Source organism: Ascidiella aspersa, chromosome 9, assembly GCF_963924565.1.
Source record: "Ascidiella aspersa chromosome 9, kaAscAspe10.2, whole genome shotgun sequence".
NCBI lineage: Eukaryota > Metazoa > Chordata > Ascidiacea > Phlebobranchia > Ascidiidae > Ascidiella > Ascidiella aspersa.
The window spans coordinates 22,278,966-22,304,791 of NC_139455.1; the positions used below are offsets into that span (position 1 = coordinate 22,278,966).

Below are 25,826 nucleotides of genomic sequence, written 5' to 3' on the forward strand. Positions count from 1 at the left end.
AAGAGATGGTACAGAACAAAATTTTGCGCTTTAAAAATTCTTAAGTTATTCACTGCAGGAAGCTTTATTGACTAATTTGCCAGACACGCATCTATTGAGAAATTAAATATTTTCTGGGTAATTAATGTCGCCATTGAAGCATTAACGATTGCAAGTCATGCGTAAAATGTACACAAGCTTATTAGATTTCAATTAATTATCGCAATGGCTTCTAAACCCCCAAAAAACTCTAAAACCCAAAAAAGATGGGAAACGTATCAGTTTTGCGCGATCACATCGCTTTTAAGGAGTCGCGAAAACGGCCGAAGCCTTCAGCGGATTTGCCACAGAAAACGGCAGCATCAGAGCACCGACTTTGAACTTTTAAAATCCTTGTACTGCAACCCCGGGGCATATTTGGAGGTAAGCGTTTGCAATTTTACGCCATAAATTAAATATTTTTTCAGGTTTCTTGTAGGGTTGGGCATTTGACCAGTCAAATAAAACTCGGTCAATTGACCGGTCAAATACTTGTCAAATAGGTCAAATATTGGTCAAATACTACACACAATATCTAAATGCAATTGAAGTTAAAAATAAACCTTGATTTTAACTTTAAATAAATATATGAACGGTTTGGCTCAAGTGCAATAGTTTGTAAAACAAAAACAATTATTTTTTGACTATCAATAAGAATTTTTGCAAAACCATGACCATCTTGCAAGTAATACTATAGCAGTATAGTAATTTATACCATTACTACAACTACCTAGTTAAGCCAACAAGTTTATTACCCAGATTTAAGAACAAGTAAAAGCATCAGTAAAAAAATATTTTTACTCCTCGTCACAACTTTGTCACTCTCTGAATTTTCCATATTATCACCAGGTTCCACTAGGGACAAAGGATTTGGTTCTTCTAAATTTCTAAGTAGCCTAAGATTGTGGTATAGAACCAACTAGTGTTTCTTTTTATGACAAGCGTGATTCATCATATACATGCATTTATTCTAAACAAAATAAATCTACTTTGCTATTACAAACACTTTGTTACTTCCACAGAACATGTGTTTGCACTAGGTAAACCCTACAATTTTATATTTGAGTTCTCTAAAAAATTTACAATCACGATTATTAAAATCTCAAATCACAAAACAACCCTAAAAAAATGTACACTATTTGAATCCAATATGAGTATTTGACCGGTTAAATAAAGTGCGGTCAATTGACAGGCTTGCCAACCCTAGATTTTTGTAGTGTTGTTTTTAAGTAACAGTTGTCTTGTTGTACATTTCATAGGGTATGTCGCTTATTTGTCCCACTTTAATGACTTTTCAAAGTTGCACACAGTAAATTTTGGTGCGGCTGCGTTGCAGCATTTGTCAAATAGTTTGTTTGGGCACAGAAGAGTTCTTCTGGTATCAAGAGGAATAGTGTTTATTGCAACAAGATGTTTTACATTAAAAAGCACATTTTTTTATATTTGAAAGTTCAAAATTAAAAAAGTAACGCTGATCTACTTACATTTAATCATTTTACAATGCAGACCATCGCATGCAGAAAGATCCCCCAATCCAAAGCAGCATCGTATTGCCATGGGCGGCTGTTTATTGATAACTACAGAGCTTGTTTTAATACTTTCACTGGACCTACTTCTGGGCCCCGGATAATGAAATCTCATCTTTTGAAAACTGAAGGTGATTAGCTAATATTTTGTAAGAGTATTCAATAATGTTTTACACTATTAATTGTTGTTTCACCATTTTGTAAATTGCAATTTTTTTACAGATTGTTTTGTATATCATTGATGTTGATTTTTCTTTGTCAATTTTAGCTATGATGCAGTTAATTTATCTTTCAAAATGTGATTTTAAAGAATTTCTATGCAATGAGCGAATCGTCGATGCCACAGCAGTCGATGTTCCGAACAACTGCGCTCCCCCTAGAGATCAAAAATGCAGAAGTTCGCAGTTGTTGCTTTTGAGCAAAAGCGGCTGGCTGATTCAAATGGACTTGGAAACCTGCGACATTGTTGATAGAATATTTATTCCCAGTAGACATTTCAATCCAGAGTTTTGCAATGACCCTGCTTCTTCCTCATTTACAGATTCTCCCTCAAAAATCAATTTTAATTATCTGTGTATTGCTTCTAATAGGTGAGGTTTGCAAATTTTGTTTTCTTGATTCTTTTGGGATAAAACAGCCTGATAAAAATGATAAACACGCATCTGAGTAAGTATTGTCTGTTTAATTTTTACACCTTACCTTGCAAAACGGTTTTGTTTTTTTGTAACTTTTAATGTTAAATGTTTCTTTAAATAAAATACCTCAAAAGTTAAAAATAAACATGTTTTTTTTTAGGGATAGCGAAAGCTTTTATGTCAAATCTGCACAAACGTCCGCCTCCAGCAACACAAAAGCAGTTGCGATGTGCGTTTTCGGTCTCTATCCATTACGGGTGAAGTGTCACTTTGTGGTTACAATGCTTGCAAGCACTCGAAATGTCGATCTTATAAATGACCTCTTGTTCTTCTCCATCACAAAGTCATCCATGTTTTACTTCTTCAGTCTTTCCGACATCATCAAAGAATATTCATTTGAAAATAAGCTACAACTTAAGCAAAATGTGAGTGTTTTATGAAGCATATGATGGTTGGTGGTTTTAGTTAGACGTACTAGGGATACCACAGCCAGCACAGAGGTAGGTAACATTTTGAACAGTTTGAATATCTATTTATTTATTTTCAACCCTTTTTAAAACACTATAAAATAAAAACAATATATAAAATTTTAAGGAAACCAATGACAATAAATAAAACACTTGTAACCTCTACTGTGCTTTAAGTTTCTCTAAACTTTTTTGTAGAATATTATCTTTTTATTGCTGTTATTAGTTTATGCGGTTAAAAAATATGTAGTAGCAATAAATTAAAGATTTTTTTTTAAATTATTAACTTAAAACCTAAATGACAGTGTCAGAATTTACAAGACTTTATGATGTTTTGATATCAACTGGTATTGATTCCCAACTATTATTCAATCCAATAAATTGCTAACTACATGTTTTTAGGTGATTTTAAGAACAGGCGACATCATTCCAGAAAAGGTGGATACGCAAGTGGGCAGCAAACTCATCGGTATTCCGTACACAATGCGACATGTGCCCTTCTCCGCACACAGCATGCAGAAGGGCTTCAGCAATGCTCCTTGTCTCTTTTCAGCATCAGCAATAAAGCATTCTCTCCAGCTAGGGGGAACTCCCTATCACTATTTGGTGCCAACCTGTCGGAATGGAACGAGTTGGTCGGTTCGTGATGTTGCAACCGATGCTGAAGTTACATCAGGGGCATTGCAGGTAAGTGCTTTAAATTGAGTTTAGAGTTTTTTTTTCAGACTTTAAAACAATAAAACTTACCCTGGCGTGTCAGAGTATGTGTTTTTAGTTTTTAAAATGTATGTTTGGATTTTTGATTGTAAAAAATTGGCTTTACAAAAACAACATCTTGCCCTCCACACATTATGCCGACGATAAAAACGGGGAAGCATTTTACTTATTTTTTTTTAGTTTTTAATATTTCAATATTCTTTGCTATTTGTTTGTACAGATAAACTGATGATGCCATTCATTTATATGGCGAAATACATATTTATAGTAGAAGTTTTACACCTTGCAGACTGATTGTTGTTTGAATCGGAGCGGTTCTCTCTTGTCTAATTAAGTTTGCTTTTTTTGCCAGATGGTGGAGAAATGGGACTCTTCGCATTGGCAAGGTTTTAGGTTTGTCCCTGACTATGGGCTAGTTAAGCACAACCTCAACTCTATGGAATTACTTCAAATTGAAGCCATCAATCATTCCTGCAATGACAACAAAAAAGGTTGGTGTGCTAAAAATGTATAAATGTGCCGAGTCAAAGTGGTGCTGTCGATATGTCAAGTCGTGGCCCCAATTAAAGTTATTTGACTTAAAGACTTGAGTCTAGTTCATGTCAGTTCTCTAAAACACTCGATTCAAGTTATTTCAAAACGGTGACTTAGGCATTACAACACTGGTATTCTCCAATTACCATGCATGGTTACGCTGGTTAAGAAATTGCTATAAATCACAGGATCCAAATTTTCATGGACACCGATTGCCTAAATACATGTTTTTTTTGTTAAACTTAGTGCAATGATTTTATATGACCTGGCAATGTTGTATTTTCTGGTTAAACAAGCGTTACCTAAAGTTTGTTTTGAGTTAAAAATGAAAAAAAATGATCTAATAGCCAGTTGCTTAAACAATTCGCAATCGATTAAATGCTATTTTACTAGTAAAATTTAACAGAGGGTAGTGTTTTATAAACGAAAAAATCAATTTCAATCTTGACATCTTGTAATTGTTTCTTTCTCAGGCAAACACATCGATGAAAGCACCATCCAAAGCAAGATCGTCAAGTTATTAGAAATCGACATTTCACCAATTCCAACTGCTTGTAGCTCGCAACCCAGATGGGTAGGGCCATCACACAGGTCAGACACACAAGGTAAATTAAACAAAATTTATTTTGCAATTCAATTAAAATGTGTGCATGGAAATAAATAAGTCAATTAAAGTAAATTGAATAGTTAACAGTAAGCAATCCACGGTGTACCTTAAATTTAGGGATTTCCGAATTTTATTCTGATAATGCTACTCAATATTCTGTACAAAGAGTATTGCGATCGGATAGCAAATGACATTATTACTTTCAAACAACATAAACAGCTGAAATTAAAACTTTTAAAGGTGGTTTATATTTGGTTATGACTCTTAAAGTTTCCTTTGGCGTTTACTTTATTAAGTTTAGTTACACCTGCAGTTGTTAAACTACTTTTTTTAATAAATTTACATTAAAGCTAGAAGTAGCGACATTAAATTATATGATGACTGAAAGTCCTAATTTAGTATCAGACCAATACTGAAATTACCCTAGCATCGGACGATGACCGATACTATCACTTGGTGTTTCTACTTCTATCCAATTTTATCAGACATCCCCATACTTAACCATGCCGTTATAATACCCATGTAAAATTTAACCTGATAGGAAAGAAAAGTAAGAAATAACCCCAATCTATGTTAAATCAGTATAAAAATTTCACCCTCTGAGGTGATTTTGCTTATATGTAAAGTTTAAAAACCTAAACCCTATTTCCTAAGCGAGGTATTTATAGAAAAGGACCTATTTGGCACACATTTAGAACTGTGTGCCGTTGACGAATATAATATATTGTTAAATTTATTTTCGTTACCCTTCATATTTCATTAATTATTCGGAGTACTAAAGATCTTTTCTAATTAATAGAAGTGTATCTGAAAAACACCAAGTCAGGGGTTCTCAAACTTTTATCAGCGCGGCACCTAAAGCTATTTTTGGATCGCTTGGACCCGGATTGGCATGGAATTTTTCAGGAATGACGTCATTTGAGGAGAGGCCAAAGCGTACTTTATGATTAATCTATTTTCTTTAAAAAAAAGTCTTTAGATTTTTAAATGTTCACTAAGGCTTCAATCAGGCCTTCATTGAAAAAAAATAAATTTTCTTTTCTAAATTCCAGCTCTTCCGGCCCACACTGTGACGTCATCTGGCCGGCCCATCCGGCGCCCTCGGCCGCTTTCCTACTGCGTCCTCTCCCCCGGTGACGAACCGCGCCACTCTCTGATCAGTGTGGAGCACGAACCCGAGATGAACTTTGTCGCGCTGCTTTACTACCGACCCACGGGGCAATACCGAGTAGATTGGGGTGAGATTTTCGGTTCGGGTTGGTTGTATGGCGCAGATGGTAAAAAATGGTCCGGAACGGTTGTTTTTTTAAATTAAAAAAATTTGCGAAAACACTTTTTACTTAAAAAAATTGCGAAACCCTGTTAACAAACAAAGTTTGATTTTTGAAATTGTCACTTGGTTTTATGACTAAGGTGGCGATAAAACCGCTCAAAAACGATTGTTTTCTAACTTACAAAAAACTGCTTAGATCTGATCAAATGGATAATGTTTCTTGAAGTCCAACACATTTGTCCTAATGCCTATTTGTTATACAAACAGAAATGTAAGTTTCGAGGGCGCATACGAAAAAATACCTATTTGGTTCTAATGGGTTATTTTTTCACCATGACGTTTGACTGTATTTTCACCTAGAAGAATGTGTCCGAGTTGGTCATCACGTTTTTTTCAGCATGAACGTTAAATTTTTCATTTTCTAATATTAACTCTCCGAATAATTGCATCTGAAACGTTTGCATTTCTTTCCACACACAGATCTGGAAGAAGGCGGCTCCGAGTTGGTGATTTCCGTGTTCGATTCCCGCTCGGGCGCGTGGCTGCAGACCTTCCACCTGCAAAGCGACGTTTCGCCGTGTGACAGGGACGCCCTTTCAATCCTGGTCGACCAAGAAACAATTGCCTTCACTCGTTTGCCCGCTGGAAATTCGTACATCGAGTACAAGATACTGAGGCTGCACAGGAAATACGGCAGCTGTATCCCGCAAAATTGGACTAGAATGGGTGGCCCTAAAGGCAAAGCGAAGCGCCGCTGAAAACTGTTTTATCAATTTAATGATGTCCAGCACTTGACGTTCTATTCCGATATCTATACCTGGTATTTTAGACAAAAAGTACCTCGATCCGGCCAGATACCAAATTACGTCACTGCTCTGTTCAAACATATATAATATTTAAACGTAAGAATGTCTTTTTTCAGGTTGTTAAAGCCCAAATGCTCTTCATTGTTAATAAGTTTGGTTACCTCCCGTTGTAAACCAACTTTATTTTGATAAATTTACCTTTCAGGGTCAAATAGCTGCGTTTGACAGCTACATTTTTTATATTAATTTGGATATCAGACCGGCACCGATACCCTAATTTCGGACAAGTACCGATACTACATCTTGGCATCCGGTATCGGTTTCTCGATATTGTATGACAACCCTAGTTATCATGGCAAAGGGCTATTTGGTAAAACTATGCTCGTATCCGAGAATGCATTATTTCTTTCGTGTGATTGGCGGTAAGGTTTCCTTTCATTTCTTTTTTCTTTTGTTTTCGTGCTTGTCATTTCTTGGGTGGTTTATGCGAGTTTCCACTGACTCGTATTTTTTCATTCAACCGTTGACTGTTTCGGTTGTTCATTTTCTCTATGTTCTTAGAATAAAGCCTCTCGGCCAATATGTGGTGTTATGCCGACTGTTTGCATACCATTAAGAATTGTGTGCGCTTGGTTTTAAGATCTCGCACTGCCAACAATAAACTTATTTTTCAAAATTAGGCAATAAAGCTTATTTGCAAGACCACAACAAAACTATTTTTTGTTTCTGTGTGCTTTATGCATTGTCATTAGTCACCGATAAAGTGTTTTTCAATGTTTGCAAAGATCGACAGAAATAAATAGAATATGAATCTGAATGTGATAAAGCCCTCTAATAACTGAACCAATATCTGCAGAAATTTAATTTGTTTGTAGTTGAATCCACAATTTTGTAATTCGACGAATGACATTGTATCTGGGTGTTAATGCACACGCAACAGTAGGCAAGGGATTTAATTACGGCCTTCTAACCAACTTAAGCCGCACTTTTTTTGAATGGTCTTTAATCGATAGGATCCTGTATGCCGCTTTTTGTACGAAAATCGCTGGCCATAAGGCAGATTTAAATTGTGTAGATTTTTGTTCGCAAAGCAGTTGTTTATTATTGGATCCCCCGCGGTTAACTGACCAGAGTTAAATATTTTCTGCTAAATTTACCGCTCTCAAATAAATGTTTATATCGCTTTAAATGTTTTTTAAGGTCTTAATTAGGTTATTGACTGAAACACTATAGTTCCTTAACTTTTTTACTTATGAACGCTAAGTCAGTTTTGTAATGATTCGCATTTCGTTACAATAAAAATGACTCGTAACCACTTGACCGAGGTAAACCGATCGAAACATACTAAATATAAATAATAGGCAATTAATACAAAAATATTTTGGATGGGTATAGCCTACTTTCTTTGCTTTTTTTTACGTAATTGGGTTGGTCAGAGGAACATGAACTTTTCATTCGATAACACCCTAAGAATGCTTCAACGGCACAAATCACTACAAGATTAGATTTTCAACCTTTTATTTGTCGTGCCCCTTATATTGACCCACATGGGAGATCTCCAAAGTCATATAATGACATATTTGAGTTCAAATAGCAAATAATTAAGAATACATATATAGGCTACTTGTGATCACCACCTGAAATACTGATCTGTGGATCCCTTTTTAGGTGAGGGCCACCACCCAAATTCCTAACTGTGTTGTGTCGGATTAAAGGACGCCCCTTGGAACACGTATCTTTTGCCGCGTCACGCTTCGTCAGTTTCGCGTTTGTTTTGGAAAAGCTTTGGACGAAATTAACGTTTGTGGGGTTTTGGTGATGTTTTAGAAAACAAGCTTTTGCTTATAGGTGCCGAACAATTTGAGTTTTGCGCAGTTTGAACGCCCACATATCTTCAAGATGGTTTTGCTTACCATGATTGCGCGTGTGCGGGACGGACTACCTCTGGCAGCTTCAATGCAGGAAGATGAACAGGTTAATTTATGCTTTTTTGGGGATGTCCTATACTTGACATTTTATTCCGATACCTAATATTTTAGGCAAGAAATGTTGCAGTTGTTAACTTTCTAGGCGCTTGTCTAGAATACTACCACAACGCACAATATTGGGGTTAGGGTGCGAGTAAGTATTGTTATTAAATAATGAATATAATAATAATTGACCCACTCACACCCAAGCGCTTGCTCAGACCCTGGCCCAAATATTGTGCATTGATTTAATAATTGCGGCAGGATTCTAGACCAGCGCCACATTCTAATTTTTAATAAGTTACATTTTAAATTAGAAATAGCTGCAATCGTTCGTAACTACGGCTGAAATTCCCGTGTTAATTTGGTATCTTTTGGAACCATATAATAATGGAGTGACTGGCTTGATGTTTTAAATGTCTTGTGGTTTTGTTGTAGTTATAACATCACACAGGTTTAGGTTTTGGTTACGGGTTAGTTAAATCACCATGTGTGTTTTTACAGTCTAATGACTATTTAGTTTCACTCCCATAATGTGTGACTTTATAGATCCAAGTACAACATTAAAACCACCAAAATAAATTGAGGTCAATACTTGACAACATATTTGAAAACAATCTATAAACAATAATCAGTATTTTGTTTGGCAGCCTTGTAACGAACTAGTGATTAGATCCTAAAAATTTTATTTTTCAAATTTTCATATTGTGTATTGAACCACATTAGCCCTGTCCGATGGTTTATACAAATAAACAACAAACTGTACACAAATAATGGTATCAGTTCCTAAAAATATTGCCATGCTTTCTTCAAAAAGCAACAGGTTTGTCAAATACAGCCTTGAAATTCTTGTGTTGTGCTCATTGTTTGAAAAGTTTTAACAGATTAGTCAATTGTTTGTAGACGGGCAAAAGTCTTACAGAATATCAGAACCAGGCCAAACTTCTCTTCAGAAAGTTGACAAATCAAAGTCCGGACCGCTGCACGATTGAATCAGGAAAGATGTTATTCCAGTAAGTAACAAAATTCACTGCACATTTTCCTGGGATTGACTTAGTGACTACTTTATGTCAGCTGAAACACGTCGCTTTACAAGGAATTTCCCAGACAATAAAATGTTTAAAGATTTTTTAGAAATGTTTAACAAATTACCATAAAATATGTATTTATTTTTGGCATTTTCCTACTAAGTTGGTTTTGCACAGAAACTGAGTATGTTTGCTTTAATACATCATACAGAAATATATATTCTCATATATATAGTTCTATATATATATACAAATATATATATTTCATCTCAAAAATGTGTTTTTATTGACTGCTGAATACCTACTTTTGCTCTTTTGCTGCTAAACAGTTTAAATACCAATCGCAAAATTCAGATTATTATCGAGATAATCAGATTATACCAATTTTCCTAAAACAAGTATATACCAAGATGTTCAGTGTATTCGTCAATAGCTGTTTAATTGCTACAATTTAAAGTTTTAAAGCATAACTCACGTAACTATTTATTATCTTACAATTGATTTGAATGTTGCTTTTCTGTTATTTTCAGTTACATGATTGACCAAGATATCTGTTACCTTGTGCTCTGCGAACCCACCTTCAGCAAAAAGCTTGCCTTTTCATACCTGGACGAATTATCGTCTGAGTTTTTTGTGCAATATGGCAACCGTGTGGAAAACGTGATGCGACCTTATGCCTTCATTGAATTTGGTTGGTGAACACCTTGTTACTATTGAAAATTTAGGCTGGAAAACCCCTTGGTTATAGATAAAATACATTGCATAGATAAATAACATTGTATGTCTTTGTTTTAGACACTTACATGCAAAAAACAAAGAAGACATACACAGACAGCAGAACAAGACGAAATCTTAGTCTAGTGTCATCTGAACTACAGGACGTGCAGAGAATCATGGTTTCAAACATCGACGATGTTCTTCAAAGGGGGGTGGCTTTATCAGGTAAAACAAGTGGACTTATTGTTGCTCTTATTGAAACTTTAGAATAGCTAACTTCAATATTCCACAAAAATTATGCTCTTAAAGTTTCAAGCTTACCCTGTTTCGCAGCAGGGTTGGATCAATTGTAATTGTCTAATTGATGTAATTAATTACAGGTTTTAATGTATTTGTCATGTAATTGGGGCATTTTAATTCTGTGTAATTCAAATTGCAAAATTGAAGTTTCAATGTGGAAATTGTAATTGATGAAATTAATTGCGGTTTTTAATGTAATTGAAATATTTAACGGAGTAAAATTGTAGTTGAACTGAATTAATGTAATTGATCGTACTCTGGTTCACAGGAGCAATTTGTTTTTCTATTACAATTTGTTGTAAAATGCCTTGCCAGAAAATTTTTAGTATTTTTTAAACCGATCCTGCATTTCAGAGCTTGGCGATAAAGCAAGCAACCTCGCCAGTTTGTCCAAGAAGTACAAGCAGGACGCCCACTACCTTAATTTAAGATCCTCCTATGCCAAGATTGCCGCTGTTTTAATCGTGCTCATAATAGCGTTTTTGTACATCCGTTATTGGTGGATGTAGAAAATCCCCTTCTCATTTTTTTGCCATACTAGATCGCTATATAAACGTTCCACGAGCGTGTCTTTGAAGAGTTTTACGGAACTTATATTGTTGCACACCGCTGCAATTTGGCGCTGTAAGGTTTGCGTTGTTCCTCGAAGCGATCTTCTAAACACTTTTCCCTTCTCGTTTTTTCCCTGATGTAAGAGATGTGCCGGTGACATCAGAAAAGAAAGAAAATTCTGTTTCAATACTGAATTACTATGTGAATACTGTTAATTCGATGTCACAAAACTGTCGTAGCGCTGCGTGTTTTCGTGCGTTTGTTTACAAAAAAATGTTTTTAAAGTGAAAACCTAGTTCGCCACCGAAAAAGAGTAGGGTTGGAATTGTGTGTAACTGATCTTGGTGGATTTTGCAATGTTGTTTCACAGTCGCTCTGCTGTCTCTGTACCCTTTTAAAGTTGCGTCAATAAATGCGTTGTTGTGTACTTTACGACGCTGTGACTTGTTTATCTGCTATGTTTAGTGGCCATGTAGTTGCTGCACGGGAATTGAAATGTCCGGTACTTGAATTTTATTGCAATACCTGACATTTTTGAACCCAAGTCCGATCCGATTCCAAATGGCTTCACTGCCATGCTCAAACAAATGAAATTGAAGCTTGTAAATCTATTTTTTCAAGGTTCAGCTAATATTTGCTTTAGCTACGCGGATCTTGAATTACCTGGACGTATTTTAAGAGGCTCGTAAAACTGCAAAATTGAAAGAGACGAATATGAATCTTGAAACATTTTCCGCCTTCTGTGAGTTTAAATATAAATATATTTTTTATCGAATTGTTTAGGGTGGCATTTAGCATTTGGACAATATTCTGCAAAACCGCGGAATACCTCTCCGCTGTCTGAGTGTATGACCAACATGGCTGCGGAATCGGACTCGGTAAAACTACGTAAAGTCCCGAGTCTGACATGCACGTTACCAAATTTTCGAAACTGAAAGCCGAAAATTGTAAGGTATAAAGGTGGAATAGCATCCAAACACGTATTGTGGGTGAATGAATTATATGACACGCCTATGAGTGGATTGCTGAATATCAGCCTTATTTTAGTTTAGCAATTGGGTGAAATACTGGCTGTAAGAGTCGGAGACGGTCGCGGTACGGTACTCGACGAAATCGCACATTTGGCCGGAGTCGGACTGATTATGCAATCGAGATTGACTTGGACAGTTTAGGTCGGCTTACCATACGTCCTGTTTAAGCCGGACAGCCCTAGTATTTATGGCTTCGTCTCGGGCCCTTAGGGCACCATGAAATCAACCAAAAAGGCAGGTTTGGTAGTAGGTTATCTAACATTGCCCGACTGAGGGGCCGGCAAACCTACGACACGCGGACAGTCCTTTTTACAACTGGACACCAGATAATGCCCCGTATATTTTGGCTATATTAACAAACAAATATTTTCGCACTTCTTGCTTACCTTTATCGAAAGATAGCTTTACGAGTTATTATGCTCAGCTTGAAGGCGCCATGCATGCCAGCAAAGCAATAACATTTTTAGTCTATCATAAATAAATTTTATCGCGCTTTGTGCGAATATATTGCGCCCTTTAAATTTGACACGCATCGATAGTGTACCGATCTCATTTAAGTTATACAAAAACTATAACTGAAACATTCATACAGAGGGGGAACAATTGCCATGAGGCCCTTTAGAAGTCGTACTGAACAATACCGACACGCTCATCATAGTAGACCTACGCTAAGTTGGTAGAGCGACAACCCCGATATACGAGGTCATTGATAAATAAATTGATTCGATTACCCCTTTTAAGGCTCTCGCTGAAAACACTATATACACAATTAAACTGATGGCGCTTCCCGTAGCAATTTTTATGACAGATTTTTCTTTGTGACGTTTTCAAAAATAGAATTTAAACGAAATAGCAGGTCTACGTGCAATTTGAACTTATTTACAATGTAGCCATTATAATAACGAAAATAACAGCTCTCTCCAACTAAAACACTCTGTGCTATTACGTTAACTTTTACGTGATATATGCACAGATATCAATCTACATTGACCTCAAAAATTGTTGTTCAGCAAACATCGTATTAAAACGTCACACAGCCTACTAACTGAATATAATAAGATTTGTTTTCAATTGTATAAACATCCTGGGTCCGTCCCTGATCAAGAGGTATTTTAAAGTTGCTTAAAAACCACCACAAGTTTTAACACTAGATTTGTAATTTAAACTTATTACGTCCCGCCGAGACTGCTAAATTTGGTTTAGACGTCCACTACAAGTAGCCGACCCCAGTCATATAGGTATACTACATTGATATTAACTTGCGTTGAAGGACTCATCAGCCAAGTTTCTCAGCTAATATGAGAACTTATATTTTTCATTGTAGTAAATTCATATTTTTCATTGTAGTAAATTCAATGTTTGCATTTCTAAAATGACTTGTTTTACCACCTTAACAGTAACACTTAAGGGGCTTTGTGTCATAACTGCCAAACCTAAACATTTGCTGAAAACTCAACAAGCTAGTTTGAATTGTGGAGATGTATTTGCTTGTTATCACAGCAACATTTTAACGGTTGGACTTGGCCACTCTCTCCAATTCATCTTTCTTCTTGATCGCGTAGGAGTTCGACGAACCCTGGACACAAGAGAAACAGAGTTTTTATTGCAGCGAGCTGTTACTTTTGAAGTAGTCTGGACTTGGTAATTATGACAAATTGTTACCGGACCGGCTTATAGCACCAATGAATTCACAGAACCAAGTTTTGTCGACAACGGTAACAACAACAAAAAAACTTCGAAACGTACAGTTACTGGCCCAAGCAGGGGCACGTAAAATATGTGCCTTAAAACGCACATCCTGCTTAGTGAAAACACCAGCATTTCAACGTTTTATTATTTGGCAAATGGTATATCTTTCAAATTCTTATAAAATCTTTCGTTTATTGAAAGCAATGACAGTGTTAAACTATACAGATGTACTGTAGGTCGTGATGCTAATAAAACATCATAAATAGAATGACGCGAAAAACACGAACGGTGGTGTTTTTACTATCTTACAGCAAGCTATCGAAATTATGCTGTTATGTGGTTATATTTTCTTAACAATCTCGTCCTTTAAAACAAACAGTTTGCGTTAGGGCTAAATAGTCGGAATCAGAGGACCACTCCTGTCGAAAAACAGAAGTGAAGTCCGACTCCAGCTAACTAGCTGACTCCATTGTGTGCGCAGAGTCCAGCTCTGACTTGGAAATCTAGGTTTGTGGTATGCCAGCAATAATTACTGAATGTTTCAATAAGGTAGCGAAGCACTGAATTCCAATAAAACGAAGTGGGTAAAAAATGGTCTCTGTTAATGATCTTGAAAAAATTAGGCAAGAAATACACACCTTGTGAGCATTGATGAGCTCGTCAGCCAAACACTCGGCGATAGTCTTGATGTTCCTGAAAGAAGCTTCACGAGCCCCGGTGCAAAGAAGCCAGATAGCTTGGTTGACACGTCGGAGTGGGGAAACATCAACAGACTGTAGGGAACAGATTACTTGGGTAAAATATTCCTTGTGTAGAGGTATGATTTCAATGGGGGCTTGGCCATATGAGATTGAAAAATATGCATGATCAACATTTTGACATTAACTAATTCAAGTCCTTCTAAATCAAAAACGGCTTCAATCTGTTCGCTTAACTTGGTAAAGCAAACAAGATTACAGGAGTAACTTATATTCCTCAATTAAACTCTATAATTTAAAAGAACAAAACCAGTGTTTTAATGACTTTAAGTCAATGGCTTGAATGCACTGAAGTCACTGTTTTCCTTTACTTGACCCAAAAACTTTTAGACAAATGACTTGACTTGGATTTGGATTTAAGTCCTTAAATAACTTTTACATTTTATTATCAAATTAAACTCTCACTTTGTACATGTGACAAACAATAAACAATAAGATTGCAGCAGATTATTTTTTAACTGAATTACTGTTCATAATCGAAAAAGTTTACTAATTTTAATGGTTAATTCTATTTTTATCTCAGTGATTTGATGTTCTAATATTAACTTCTGGGACTTGACTTGGACATTTGAGGAATTCGGACTTAAGACTTGACTTGTGTTTTATCACAAATGACTTGACTAGGGCTGAAGTCATTTCAAAATAACTAGTTTACACAACAATGAACAAAACTGTTTAGTTTGTATTACTTGAAATTATGTATCCCCATGCAGTTAAAATAAAAATGGTAATTTTTAAATTTGGGTAATTTACCTGTCTTCTGACGGTTCCAGCGCGTCCAATACGTGTCGAGTCCTCCCTTGGTCCAGAGTTGATGATTGCGTTCACAAGGATTTGCAATGGGTTCTGAGCAGTATTAGTAAACAAATTAAAAACAAGATAACATATTAAGAAAATAGGGTATTGCAATCAAAACAGGCTTTAAATGTACATAGTTACATAACAACTTAAACTAAGCACTAATCAACAAAACACTGTAAAATGTTAGATGTAAACTTTTTTCAGTTATCTTGAATTCTAAAAGCAGGGCTACTAGTCATTTTCATAAATTAAAATGATATTTCAAAGAAAATATTTAGGTTTTCTAAGACCTGAATTGAAGTATTTGACGTTTTTGAAAGCAATTCAAAACAAAACAGTATAAATTCAATGGTTGACACAATAATAAATATTATTAAAATGATTTACTACAGCATTCAAAAACATAGGTTTTTTTTAAAGAAATATGAAAATCAATTCAAAAACAATTAAAGATTCAGAGACCTTGTGACAAACCCTTCAGAAGTAACCCAAAAAAGCCCCATGTTTGCGAGTTTCAACAGTAAAATAGAAGAAAAATGAATAAAAAGTGCCAAATTGTTTGTGTCTTCCGCATATTTATGAGGAAACATTATTCCACTCTTGGCTGCATTGCCTTTGTTACATTTTTGTAACTGTAACTGCGCCTTAGAAAGTTGTATACCTAGCTACTTGCAAGTGAACTGCAAATAAAAAAAGGTTGACCAGCACTGTCCTTCACAAAATAAATCCTAAAAAAGTTTTTAAAGCTAAAGTAGTTACCTCCCCAGTTAGCAGATGGATGATCTCGAAGGCGTGCTTGATGATTCGTACGGTGAGCAACTTCTTTCCGTTGTTGCGTCCGTGCATCATCATTGAGCTGACTAGACGCTCCACGATGGGGCACTGAGCCTTGCGGAATCGCTTGATCTGGTAGCGTCCAGAGCTGTGGGGAAGGTACTTGGAGTACTTGTCCTTCACTGGCAGGTAGTCCTGGAAAAAACAAGGTTCCAGGTAAAATTTGAGATTTTAATATTATGTGCCACTATAATTAAAAATTGATTTCTAAAAATGTTAACCATTTAAATCCTAAAAAAATATTTTAAGCCAAACTGTTTGATTAATGACCCAGAAAAAAGATAAGTTTCCAAGTTTGAAAACCATAAACAAATTAGGGATTCGATAAATCTTCCTTAAAATTATAACAATGCATAACTCAATATAAAAAAGCTGATAAACACATTTAAAATTGCTAGACTTCGCTCATTAGTCATTAAGCAGATATCATAGATTGTAACTTTAATCAACATATTTCTATGGTATATGATACTCACTAAGTACTCATTTATGTTAAGTACGCAACGGATTATGGTGAGGATCCATAATGAAATGAATAGCAACATTATGGTTAAAAAAATCATAAAAAATAGAAAACAGAAACTACAATATAGCAACAACATTTTACTAAAAAACAAAAATCTAGAGCAAGATGCAAGTATTAAGAGATCTTAAACATCTTACTGTCAATGAGATGTCATTGATCTGAACATCGCTGGTCGTCCATTTACCGAACAGTTTCACTTCCGGGGTCTCGGCCACCGCAACTTCGCCAAATTCTTCAGTCATCTGTATTTAAATACACATTTTATTTTGTGGGTTATATGCAGGACTATTAAATCCTTAATATAAAAACATTGAACTTTCCTTTTCCTGAAGCCTACCACAATTTTGCACTCTCAAGACAAAATTTATCTAATCCAAAGCAGGGCTGCATAGCCATAGTCAGACTCAGGACTCTAGTAAGACCACATAAAAAACTAGCAGAGTACAATATGCGCAGTACCAAATTTTAAAACTGATATGGCCGCCAACCGGAACTTGTAGAGGTGGAATAGCATATGGTGGAACATTTTCCAACCATGTATTGTGAGTGAATGAATTAAATGACACTCATTTAAGTGGATTGCTAAATATCCACAGTATTTTAGTTACGTAAATTAGTGGAATACAGGCTGTAGAGAGACTCAGAACTCATCAAAATCGCACATTTGATCAGAGTCATGAGATTTGGGTTTATTTTTTTGGCCGTCTAGCTCGGGTTATTTTTAACCGACTCTGCAGCCCTGATCCAAAGGTTAGAAACATTCTGTGTAATTAGATACAGTAACTGATTCTAATAATACCTTCAATTTTCAAAAAACAAAAGTTTAGGAATACAACAACTCAGTAATTTGTCCAACTCCTGTTGCTCTATCCACCAACACAAAAAATATACCTATATGGTGCATTTTATCCAAAGTTTCTTGCCAAAACCGTGAAACTAAAATTGTTTTGCGAGATACCATTACACGTCTAGTATATATGCGCTGATTACGTAAAACTTATCCAAAAATATTGAAAAAATATATTAGGTGCATTAATTACGTCTCTATCATCCAGAAAAAGCTTTACGGATCACAAATAAAACAAAATTAAACAATAAACTTACGTTTTTCGTGAAGTTTACCAAAAGGAAAGCTGAAAATTTTTTTCGGCCGCACGTTAATCGTAACCACTAGGTAGCGGTAATAAGTGTGTTTTATTGTTGCAATCAGGGATCGTTCATCAGCACCAACAAACCCAATCAATTTTAAATAACAATTTAAATAAAAGGTCGGCCAGATCAACATATAAGGCATCAGCGTTTAAACGAAGCAAATGTATACACTGTTTTGTTTACAAAAGATGGATGAAAAATATCAATTTCAATAATATTTGCAGGTACGCCGTATCGGAAAAAAATGATAATTGTAATTTCTTTGAATGTAGCTTATTTAAACTTAAGATTTTTGTTATTTTTTGTGCACTACATAAAACAAAAACCTCAGGTTTTCCAAGATTTGTTTTTTAGACGTTATGACGTAACTTTGCGACGTCATCTCTAAAGAAATCTTGATTTTCATTCAAATATTTTTTCATCTTTCCGATAAGAAAATTGTTCCACTCTCATCCCTGGTTTACGGGCGGAGTTCGAATTTGAGTTCCAATTTTTTGACAGGTTTAGATCTTAATCTATTCCGATTATTAGGCCTAAGTCCTGTTGAAGACTTCCAGAACTCACGGCAGTGACTAAAAACCTATTTAGGGAAAACTTTCTGAAGGAAACCCAAACATTCCTGCCTGAACGATAAACCTTTAGAACATACAAGGTTAAACAAAATGTTTAACCTTTCCAAGGTCTACCTAACATCTATTTATGAAGTCATCTTTAAAAAATGTCGACCCTGGTCCATCTTCCTGGTCTCTTGTGACTGTTTTGGCAGCAAATTCTTTCGATCACAAATAAATTAATTTGAAGCAATTTATTGCTAAAAGAGAGAGCAAACGAACGATCAAAGAAACGTCTTGGACTAAAATAGTTTCGGGCATAAGAAGTTCAATAAAAGATGAACGACATTTAGAAGCAAACTAAAGAGTGCGCAGGTCAGAAACACAACTTTCTGTATTTGTATGTCAAACGGCAATGCTGTATTTATGTGGCTGCAGGATGTGTGACTTCTTGTATTGGTTTCTTAGGCAAGCACTTGTTCAAAAAAGATTCAACAGAAAAATAATGCTTTATAACAAAAGGGATCCACTTATAAAAATCATTGGAGGAAGAAACTATAAACAATACAGGTGAGGCATTAAGACCAGGGTTCACCAATCAGCGGCTCGCAGAATTGTTTCTACTGACACGAGACCTATTTTCTTAATATAGATAAAGTACCGGTACACAAATATACAGTTGAAATGTTGTCGGGTTAATTTTCAAACTGGTTCTGTTTCCTGTTATTATTTGTGTATTTTAATTACTGAACGGAAAGTAAACATTACTTGCTACTTACTTACTTTTAAACTGAGCCGGCAATTTAATAATGCTCGCTACAGTTTTTGTCGCATTTCCTCCGTTTAACGATAAATCTTAAAAAAAAAAAAGTTCGACGCAAATTTTATGTCCTGCCCGCGATCGTCAGTTATCCGGGCTTTTTCATGAAAAAAGTTTGGTGACCCCTAATGTAGACGGGTGAAAGGAAAATCATTTTTATTACAAAAAGGAAGAATAGAAACGTGAAACAAAAACGAAATTCAAACCATTTAAGTCCTTGATTTAAGTACTTGATCACCATCGAAAACCAATAGATGTGATGCTGGCACTTTATGCCATAACGCATGTTGTGTTATTCGTTTGTGTTTGCTTCGGATGAATTGCTGCAAAAACGTAAGTTTAAAGTGAGAAAACAGGCCAATATATTTTTAATAAGGATTTTCGTCGATTAATTATTTTTCGGACTTACTTGGAGATAACATTTTTGCAAACTATATTGTAAACACATTTATGTATTGTTAGTCATGCAGGCTGTCACTTGCACGGAGTTTTATAAAAACAATTTAAAGGCATTTAAAGATTTTTTTAAAGACAATTTAGTCTTTTAAAGACCCAATGTTTGGATCACTATACGATTTTAATATATTTTAAAAACAAAATAGTATAAATGACAATGAATACAATTGCTTTTAACTGCACTTACATAACACATAGCTTGAAGCTGCACATAAAATAAGTTGACAGACTATTGAAAGATATATTTGTTTTCAAGGACTTTGTGCCGGCCTGGTTCTTGAAAACCAAAATATAAAGTAGAATTTGAACTAGAATTACACAATCAATTTAATTCGCAATTTATTCTTATAAGAATGTAAACGGTAAATATTACTTAATTTTTATATGTTTTAGCATAGCCTATGCCAGCGGTTCTCAACCTTTTATGTCTCGTGGCCCCCTTAGAAAGGCTTTTAATCCTCGTGGCCCCCCTCGATTATAAAAAATTAGCTAGAATTGGTGGCGGCATCATTTCTTTTTTTTTAAGTTTTGAGGGTCATAATGACACATTTAACATCACCACGGAGCAGTGCAGATTTGCGAATTTTCGACATTTGATAACACAAAACCTTGTTTAAGCTTTCTGTAAAAACATATTTTCATTAGTAAACATCTGAAAGTATGACTATGTGCAATTAAACTATTCTTTGTCCTCTTAAGCTGGCTTTAACACAATTAATTTACAACATAATTTATCAATGGAACAACAACAAATCTATCTCTACGCCAAAATGGTAATATCGTTATTTGACGTTTTGTGAAAAAAAGGTTGCTTGCATAAGTTTTGCTATCATTCTAACTTGCCGTTTACAAATAATTAAAATGCTGGTTAAACATTCCAAAGAAATACGGAGTAAACTAGAAAAACACAAATGTTGGTTGTAAGTGACGTAACAATGTTTGGCAATTAGGCGACAGACAAAGAATAGCAAGCTTAAGGTCGACTGTTGCAAAACTTCTCACGAACAGCAGGTAGTAACACGTAAAAAAAATGCGTTACAATAGGTCAATGTAGGTTTAACACTACAAGATTGAGTTTAACTGAAAAAAATGAAAATAGTCACACGGTTTTGCAATACCACAACATTGCTACAGACTTATGTTCGTGGCCCCCCCAAAGACAGTTCCGTGGCCCCCCAGGGGGCCAATGGCCACTGTTGAGAAACCCTGGCCTATGCTCTCTTTAGGTTGCAAAAATTATCTACAAGTCGTTCCGACCAAAGAATGTTAATTTAAATTATTTATATTGAATGAGAAGTTGAAAATGCCTTTGGACAAAGTAGCGTTTTTGGTAAAATCATAAAAAATTAGATTAGAACTAGAGCACACAAGTAATTCAAAAGTTAGATTAGAATTAGTCGCATTTCGCTATAATTTATTGAATTAGAAAACTAGCATTATCTAGTTGTCCAAGTCTGCTTTGTGCAACCCTGTAATGAACTACTGGGTAAGAAATACTGTTATTCTATAATTAAAGCAAATATAAACAAAAACGTTTTCTTAAGGTACCAAGAGTTTTGTACACCGATTAAAAATTAAATCCTAATACGCGTAGTACATTAGTATAGCTGCGCCTAAAGATAAAATTATACGATGTAATATTATCGTTTTTTATTAGTTACATAAACAACGCAAGTTTCATCACTAAACCACAACCTTTATGGCCGCTCTCATCTTTTTCACTTGACGGTTCTTGTTGTGGTGATTCCCCCGACGACTCGTGACCGCTACATTTGTTTGGCGGGGATTCCCCTGATGCGACGCTTCCCGCTTCACTTGGCGGAACCGAATATCCCTGTAATTTGAAATTTGGTTATGTCCGATAATATCGGATCGGAGCCGATACCCGATGACGAGTGCTAGTATCGGTACTTGTCCGATACGAGGGGTGGTATCGGTGCCGATCCGATTCTAAATTAAATATAGGAATTTTGGCCACTATTTGCGATAAAACGCATCGATTTTAGTTTAACAGCTAAATTTATAAAAAAAATAGTAGGTTAAGGAGGTAAACAAACTTTTTAACGCAAGAACATTTTTTTTTATTAAAAAAAGGGAAAAATCGTTTATACGTTATAATTTCTTATGTTTTGCCTGTTGGACCATGGTATTTGATTCATTTGGTATCGAATTGCGCTACTTTTTTGTTGAAAACATTTGGTATAAACAGGGTTGACACAACGTTTCAGGAAAAAAAATTCAAAGACAATTTATAGTTCTTCAAAAACCTAAAATGGGATAGCTTTTTTTTAATTTACTTGAAAAAAAAATAATCTAAATAAAATGGTCAATACAAAAACAAAAAAGTGAAAAAAGATTTCATAACTTTTTTAACCTGTAACTTAATCAGCTGCATATGAAAAAAAAACTTTTAAACGATATTTAGAAAACATGTTTTTTTTAAAGACTTTTTAATACACAAACCAATTCAAAGACTTTAAAAGATTCAAAAGGTTCGTGGCAACCGTATATATGTAACAGGATAAATCCTCAAGTAGCCGTCGATCCTACCTGTAGTCTGTAGAAGCCAGGTACGGAATCACTTTGGCCACTGGGCGGCGAATAACCCCGGAGTTTGTAGAAGCCGGGTCTGGGAGAAGGCGGGGTTACCCGACGTCGTTTTAATGCGCGTCTTGCAAGAACGGGTGACGCAATTTCAAGGTTTGAATTCGGCGGTTGGTGACCAGCTATAACCGTGGAGCTCAAATCGACAGCTGGAATTTTTTTTACAGATTTTGCGGTAATATAAATGCTGTTAGAGGAACACAAGACCTAAAAAGCAAAACAACTTAAGCAGAAAAATCTATAGTACCATAGCATTAAGACTAACGACATAATAAAGTTAAATACGCAGTAATATCCACGACAGAATAAGATCTAAATCGTCTGAATAAGACATAAACCAGTAGAAATAAGTCCTAAATTGGTCGTAATAAAGCCCAAGTGGCCAAACTAACGCTTGAAACAATTGGGAGGGGGTATGGGAAGATCGGGGCCATGGGTTTGGCATCGGCCGTTCTGCTGTCGACGTTTGGGCGCCCTAGTTTGAAAACCTGATTCTGGTCATTTAGGCCTTATCTTGACTGGTTTAGATTTTATTACGATTTAGACACTATTACGACTATGAGGTATTAGTCTTATAATTGCTTTTATTCCGAACAGTGTTTTACTCCGACCTTGATGTTGTTTTATTTTCGGTCGTATAGCTGGAGTCTGCTGTTGGATACACTATGCACGGATCTGTAGCTTCGCCTGATAATAAATTGCAAAGCCAAAAAGGTCGAGTAGATCGACATCATCATGATTAAAGCGTTTCGATACGAACTTGTATCATATTCATAGAGTTAGCTTCACCAGGCAACATATCAATAGATAGAAATCGCTCTTCTGGTGTGAACGAAAATCATCTTCAGTTAATGTTTAACTGTTAATCAAGATTATGTCGGTCTACTCGACCTCTTTGGCTTTGCAATTCATTATAAATGCTGCTACTGAAACATTCATTTCATTGTTTTAAAACATTCATACACATTTTTTTGAAACAATTATACCGATTTTACATATTCTGTGACCAAGCCCTTTTGAAGTCGCACTGATCAACGATAACGGCAATCATAATATTGAATCGCCCGCCTTTGGAAAGGCTTACCGAAATCAGACAGGAGTTGACGAATACGGTTTTTTGATCCCCTTTAAATAAGGTTGTATTTACGAACAGGGTGCACCAGACAACGGTGCTATATTTGTTCCTTACCTGCCCACCTCTGAACACGGTATGTTCGGAGGTCATGAGTTCGAACCTCACCGCAGGCTAGATTTTTTTTTAGACTTGCTTTTCTTTTTGCTTGCACTACAAGTGATATCGGTTGATCTCTACATAAAATTGTAATTTAAAACAAAATGGGTAAATCAAATCCAACAAGTTTCTGTCAGGGGTAGCAAAACGAAAAAGCATAAAAGCACCGCTTTCAACCACGATGTGTTACCTGGACATTTTGATAATAATGTTAAGTTTAAAAAACATAGAAAATTAAAATCTTACGTGTGTTGATATTTTCACTGCCTTGCCTCAATAAGATTTGTCCAGAAGCGCCATCGCATACTAGTAAAAAAATAAGTCTTTAACAGCACATAATATTTTCTTTATTTTAATATATATATTTTTTTTTCTTTCATTTAAATAAAATTGTAGTACTTTTACAGATTATGTCAGACTTACGCCATTCAAATTATGTTTATACAATATACTTAACAAAGTGATTGTTAGGTTGGTTAGCAATAAAAAACGAAACAGGCTGTTTTAAATTTTTAATTTTTAAACTCACCAGAAAAACTAAGAAACGTTGTGTCTGAACAATCCTCTAAAAATAAATCTTCTAGTATAACTTTCGAGTTACTGGAAGTGGACAGATAAGAAAATTGTACAATGAACTATTAAACCCAGAGGTGGGCAAACTACGGCCCGGGGGCCGCATGCGGCCCGTGACAATTTTTTGTGCGGCCCGCGAAAGCCTGATGCAATAATATAATAAATAATAATAAAATTGCTTAAATAGCTTAATGACATTCGTTGCAGCCCTGCCGGCTTCGTGGTCAAGTAAACCAATTTTCAATTTCTCGCCCGCAGTGTGGTAGCTGCCGTACAACACATGTGTGAACCAGGCTTTAGGTTGGTAAACAGATTATTGCGTCACAATGGAAATTTATGAGTTCGGCCTGTCGCATAACAAGTGTTATCTTATTCTTAGATTAGCAGCTATTGTTAAGCAAATTGTTAATTTATGAGTGATGTACTTAGTTTAAAACTGTTTTGTGCGTGTGCTGTGTGGATTCGTTCTCTATATGTGAGGTTAGGTAAAACTCACTGATAATGAGATGCCTAAACAATATAAAAAGAGAAAAGTTAACAATATGTTTGATTTGCCATGAAAGCGTTGCTGTATTTAAAGATTAAAATTTGAAACGTCACTTTGAAACCAAGTATCCTAATTTTGGCATAATTTATCAAATCATGAATTTCAAAATGAAGCAGCTAAATTAAAAAAATGTTTGAGACAACAGCAAATGATGTTTGCCAAAAGTTCGTCTTTACAAAGGAACAAGGCAAGTTTTATATTAGCCAATAAAATTTCAAAACACAGCAAGTCATTTGCAGAAGCGGAATTTATTAAAGATTGTATGGTTGATGCCGTCAGCATTGTGTGTCCTAAAGTTGAATCGAAAAGAGAATTAAAACAGCTACCAACGGCAAGTACTGATTTTTAGTGGTTTTACTATTTTAGATTTTATGCTTTGGCTTATAATCTCAATTATAATACAATGCGGCCCTCGAACAAATTCAGATTCTGAATGCGGCTCTCGAGCCAAAAAGTTTGCCCACCCCTGATTTAGCCAATATGCAAAAAAAAATTGGATAAATTTCCCCAATTTTAAATTTAATATATTTTTCTTTTTATGGCTAAGGTTTAAACAATAGTAGATAAAATCTGTTTCAAGCCCAATACATTTTAATCTTTATAAGCAAAATTTTTACCTTGTTTTGGAAAAGGTTGGTTCCTGCAGTAAAATTAAATACAAAATGAAAAGAAGACATAAAATAATTTTTCCTTATTGCAACTTTTTTTTATCACATATATATCAGTAAAAAATAAATTCTAAGCAGGATTTAACTAATTTATACTGTATTATAAACTTGTCTGATTTAGTGATAACTTACCTTGAAATTGACTGCTTATATGTGGGAGGAGAAAATGAAAAATCAAGATCTTGAGACCTAAAAAAATTAAATGTAGAAAAAACTTGCTTTTACACAACTATTCAATGACAACATTGACACAAATAACTTAAGTCAACGGTTCTCAACCGCCAGTTAACTTTCATGCCGGTCCGCCAAATATATTACAATTTTATATCTCAATTGCCACGTATAACACATACAATTTAAAAAAAAAGCAGTAAATTGCTCATTAAATTGAGGTTTCCATTATTTTCTTGTAAGTTGCATGCCCCTGTCGTAATTAAA

At 35.2% G+C, this 25,826-nt stretch overlaps 3 protein-coding genes across 3 annotated transcripts; 2 read left to right on the top strand and 1 right to left on the bottom strand.

The window, feature by feature from the left end:
* The first annotated feature begins 189 nt into the window (after window positions 1-189).
* LOC146133612 (DDB1- and CUL4-associated factor 17-like) lies at window positions 190-6,554 on the top strand. The gene is made up of 9 exons (XM_083397351.1): window positions 190-402; window positions 1,525-1,675; window positions 1,855-2,134; window positions 2,340-2,604; window positions 3,049-3,333; window positions 3,716-3,854; window positions 4,371-4,502; window positions 5,557-5,742; window positions 6,258-6,554. The coding sequence occupies exons 1-9, from the start codon at window positions 205-207 to the stop codon at window positions 6,533-6,535; spliced, it is 1,914 nt and encodes a 637-aa protein (XP_083253477.1). The 5' UTR covers window positions 190-204; the 3' UTR covers window positions 6,536-6,554.
* Window positions 6,555-8,368: 1,814 nt separating this feature from the next.
* On the top strand, window positions 8,369-11,579 carry LOC146133613 (vesicle-trafficking protein SEC22b-like). Its single transcript, XM_083396796.1, has 5 exons — window positions 8,369-8,557; window positions 9,454-9,563; window positions 10,109-10,269; window positions 10,374-10,520; window positions 10,950-11,579. The coding sequence occupies exons 1-5, from the start codon at window positions 8,483-8,485 to the stop codon at window positions 11,102-11,104; spliced, it is 648 nt and encodes a 215-aa protein (XP_083252922.1). The 5' UTR covers window positions 8,369-8,482; the 3' UTR covers window positions 11,105-11,579.
* Window positions 11,580-13,642: 2,063 nt separating this feature from the next.
* Window positions 13,643-17,936, bottom strand: LOC146133614 (small ribosomal subunit protein uS7). Its single transcript, XM_083396571.1, has 6 exons — window positions 17,891-17,936; window positions 16,924-17,028; window positions 16,186-16,395; window positions 15,379-15,471; window positions 14,506-14,640; window positions 13,643-13,754 (listed from the first exon to the last, which is right to left on the bottom strand). Exons 2-6 carry the CDS (start codon window positions 17,026-17,028, stop codon window positions 13,686-13,688), a joined length of 612 nt encoding a protein of 203 aa, XP_083252697.1. The 5' UTR covers window positions 17,891-17,936; the 3' UTR covers window positions 13,643-13,685.
* Window positions 17,937-25,826: the final 7,890 nt, after the last annotated feature.

Excerpts from the sequence above, each read along its gene's own strand:
- LOC146133612 (XM_083397351.1), top strand. The coding sequence starts at position 205 with ATGGCTTCTAAACCCCCAAAAAACTCTAAAACCCAAAAAAGATGGGAA. Across the intron at positions 2,135-2,339 it reads CTGTGTATTGCTTCTAATAG|GGATAGCGAAAGCTTTTATG; the intron begins GTGAGGTTTGCA and ends GTTTTTTTTTAG. Across the intron at positions 3,855-4,370 it reads CTGCAATGACAACAAAAAAG|GCAAACACATCGATGAAAGC; the intron begins GTTGGTGTGCTA and ends TTTCTTTCTCAG.
- LOC146133613 (XM_083396796.1), top strand. The coding sequence starts at position 8,483 with ATGGTTTTGCTTACCATGATTGCGCGTGTGCGGGACGGACTACCTCTG. Across the intron at positions 8,558-9,453 it reads CAATGCAGGAAGATGAACAG|ACGGGCAAAAGTCTTACAGA; the intron begins GTTAATTTATGC and ends AATTGTTTGTAG. Across the intron at positions 10,521-10,949 it reads AAGGGGGGTGGCTTTATCAG|AGCTTGGCGATAAAGCAAGC; the intron begins GTAAAACAAGTG and ends CCTGCATTTCAG.
- LOC146133614 (XM_083396571.1), bottom strand. The coding sequence starts at position 17,028 with ATGACTGAAGAATTTGGCGAAGTTGCGGTGGCCGAGACCCCGGAAGTG. Across the intron at positions 15,472-16,185 it reads TCCATCTGCTAACTGGGGAG|AACCCATTGCAAATCCTTGT; the intron begins GTAACTACTTTA and ends AATACTGCTCAG. Across the intron at positions 14,641-15,378 it reads CTGGAACCGTCAGAAGACAG|TCTGTTGATGTTTCCCCACT; the intron begins GTAAATTACCCA and ends TGTTCCCTACAG.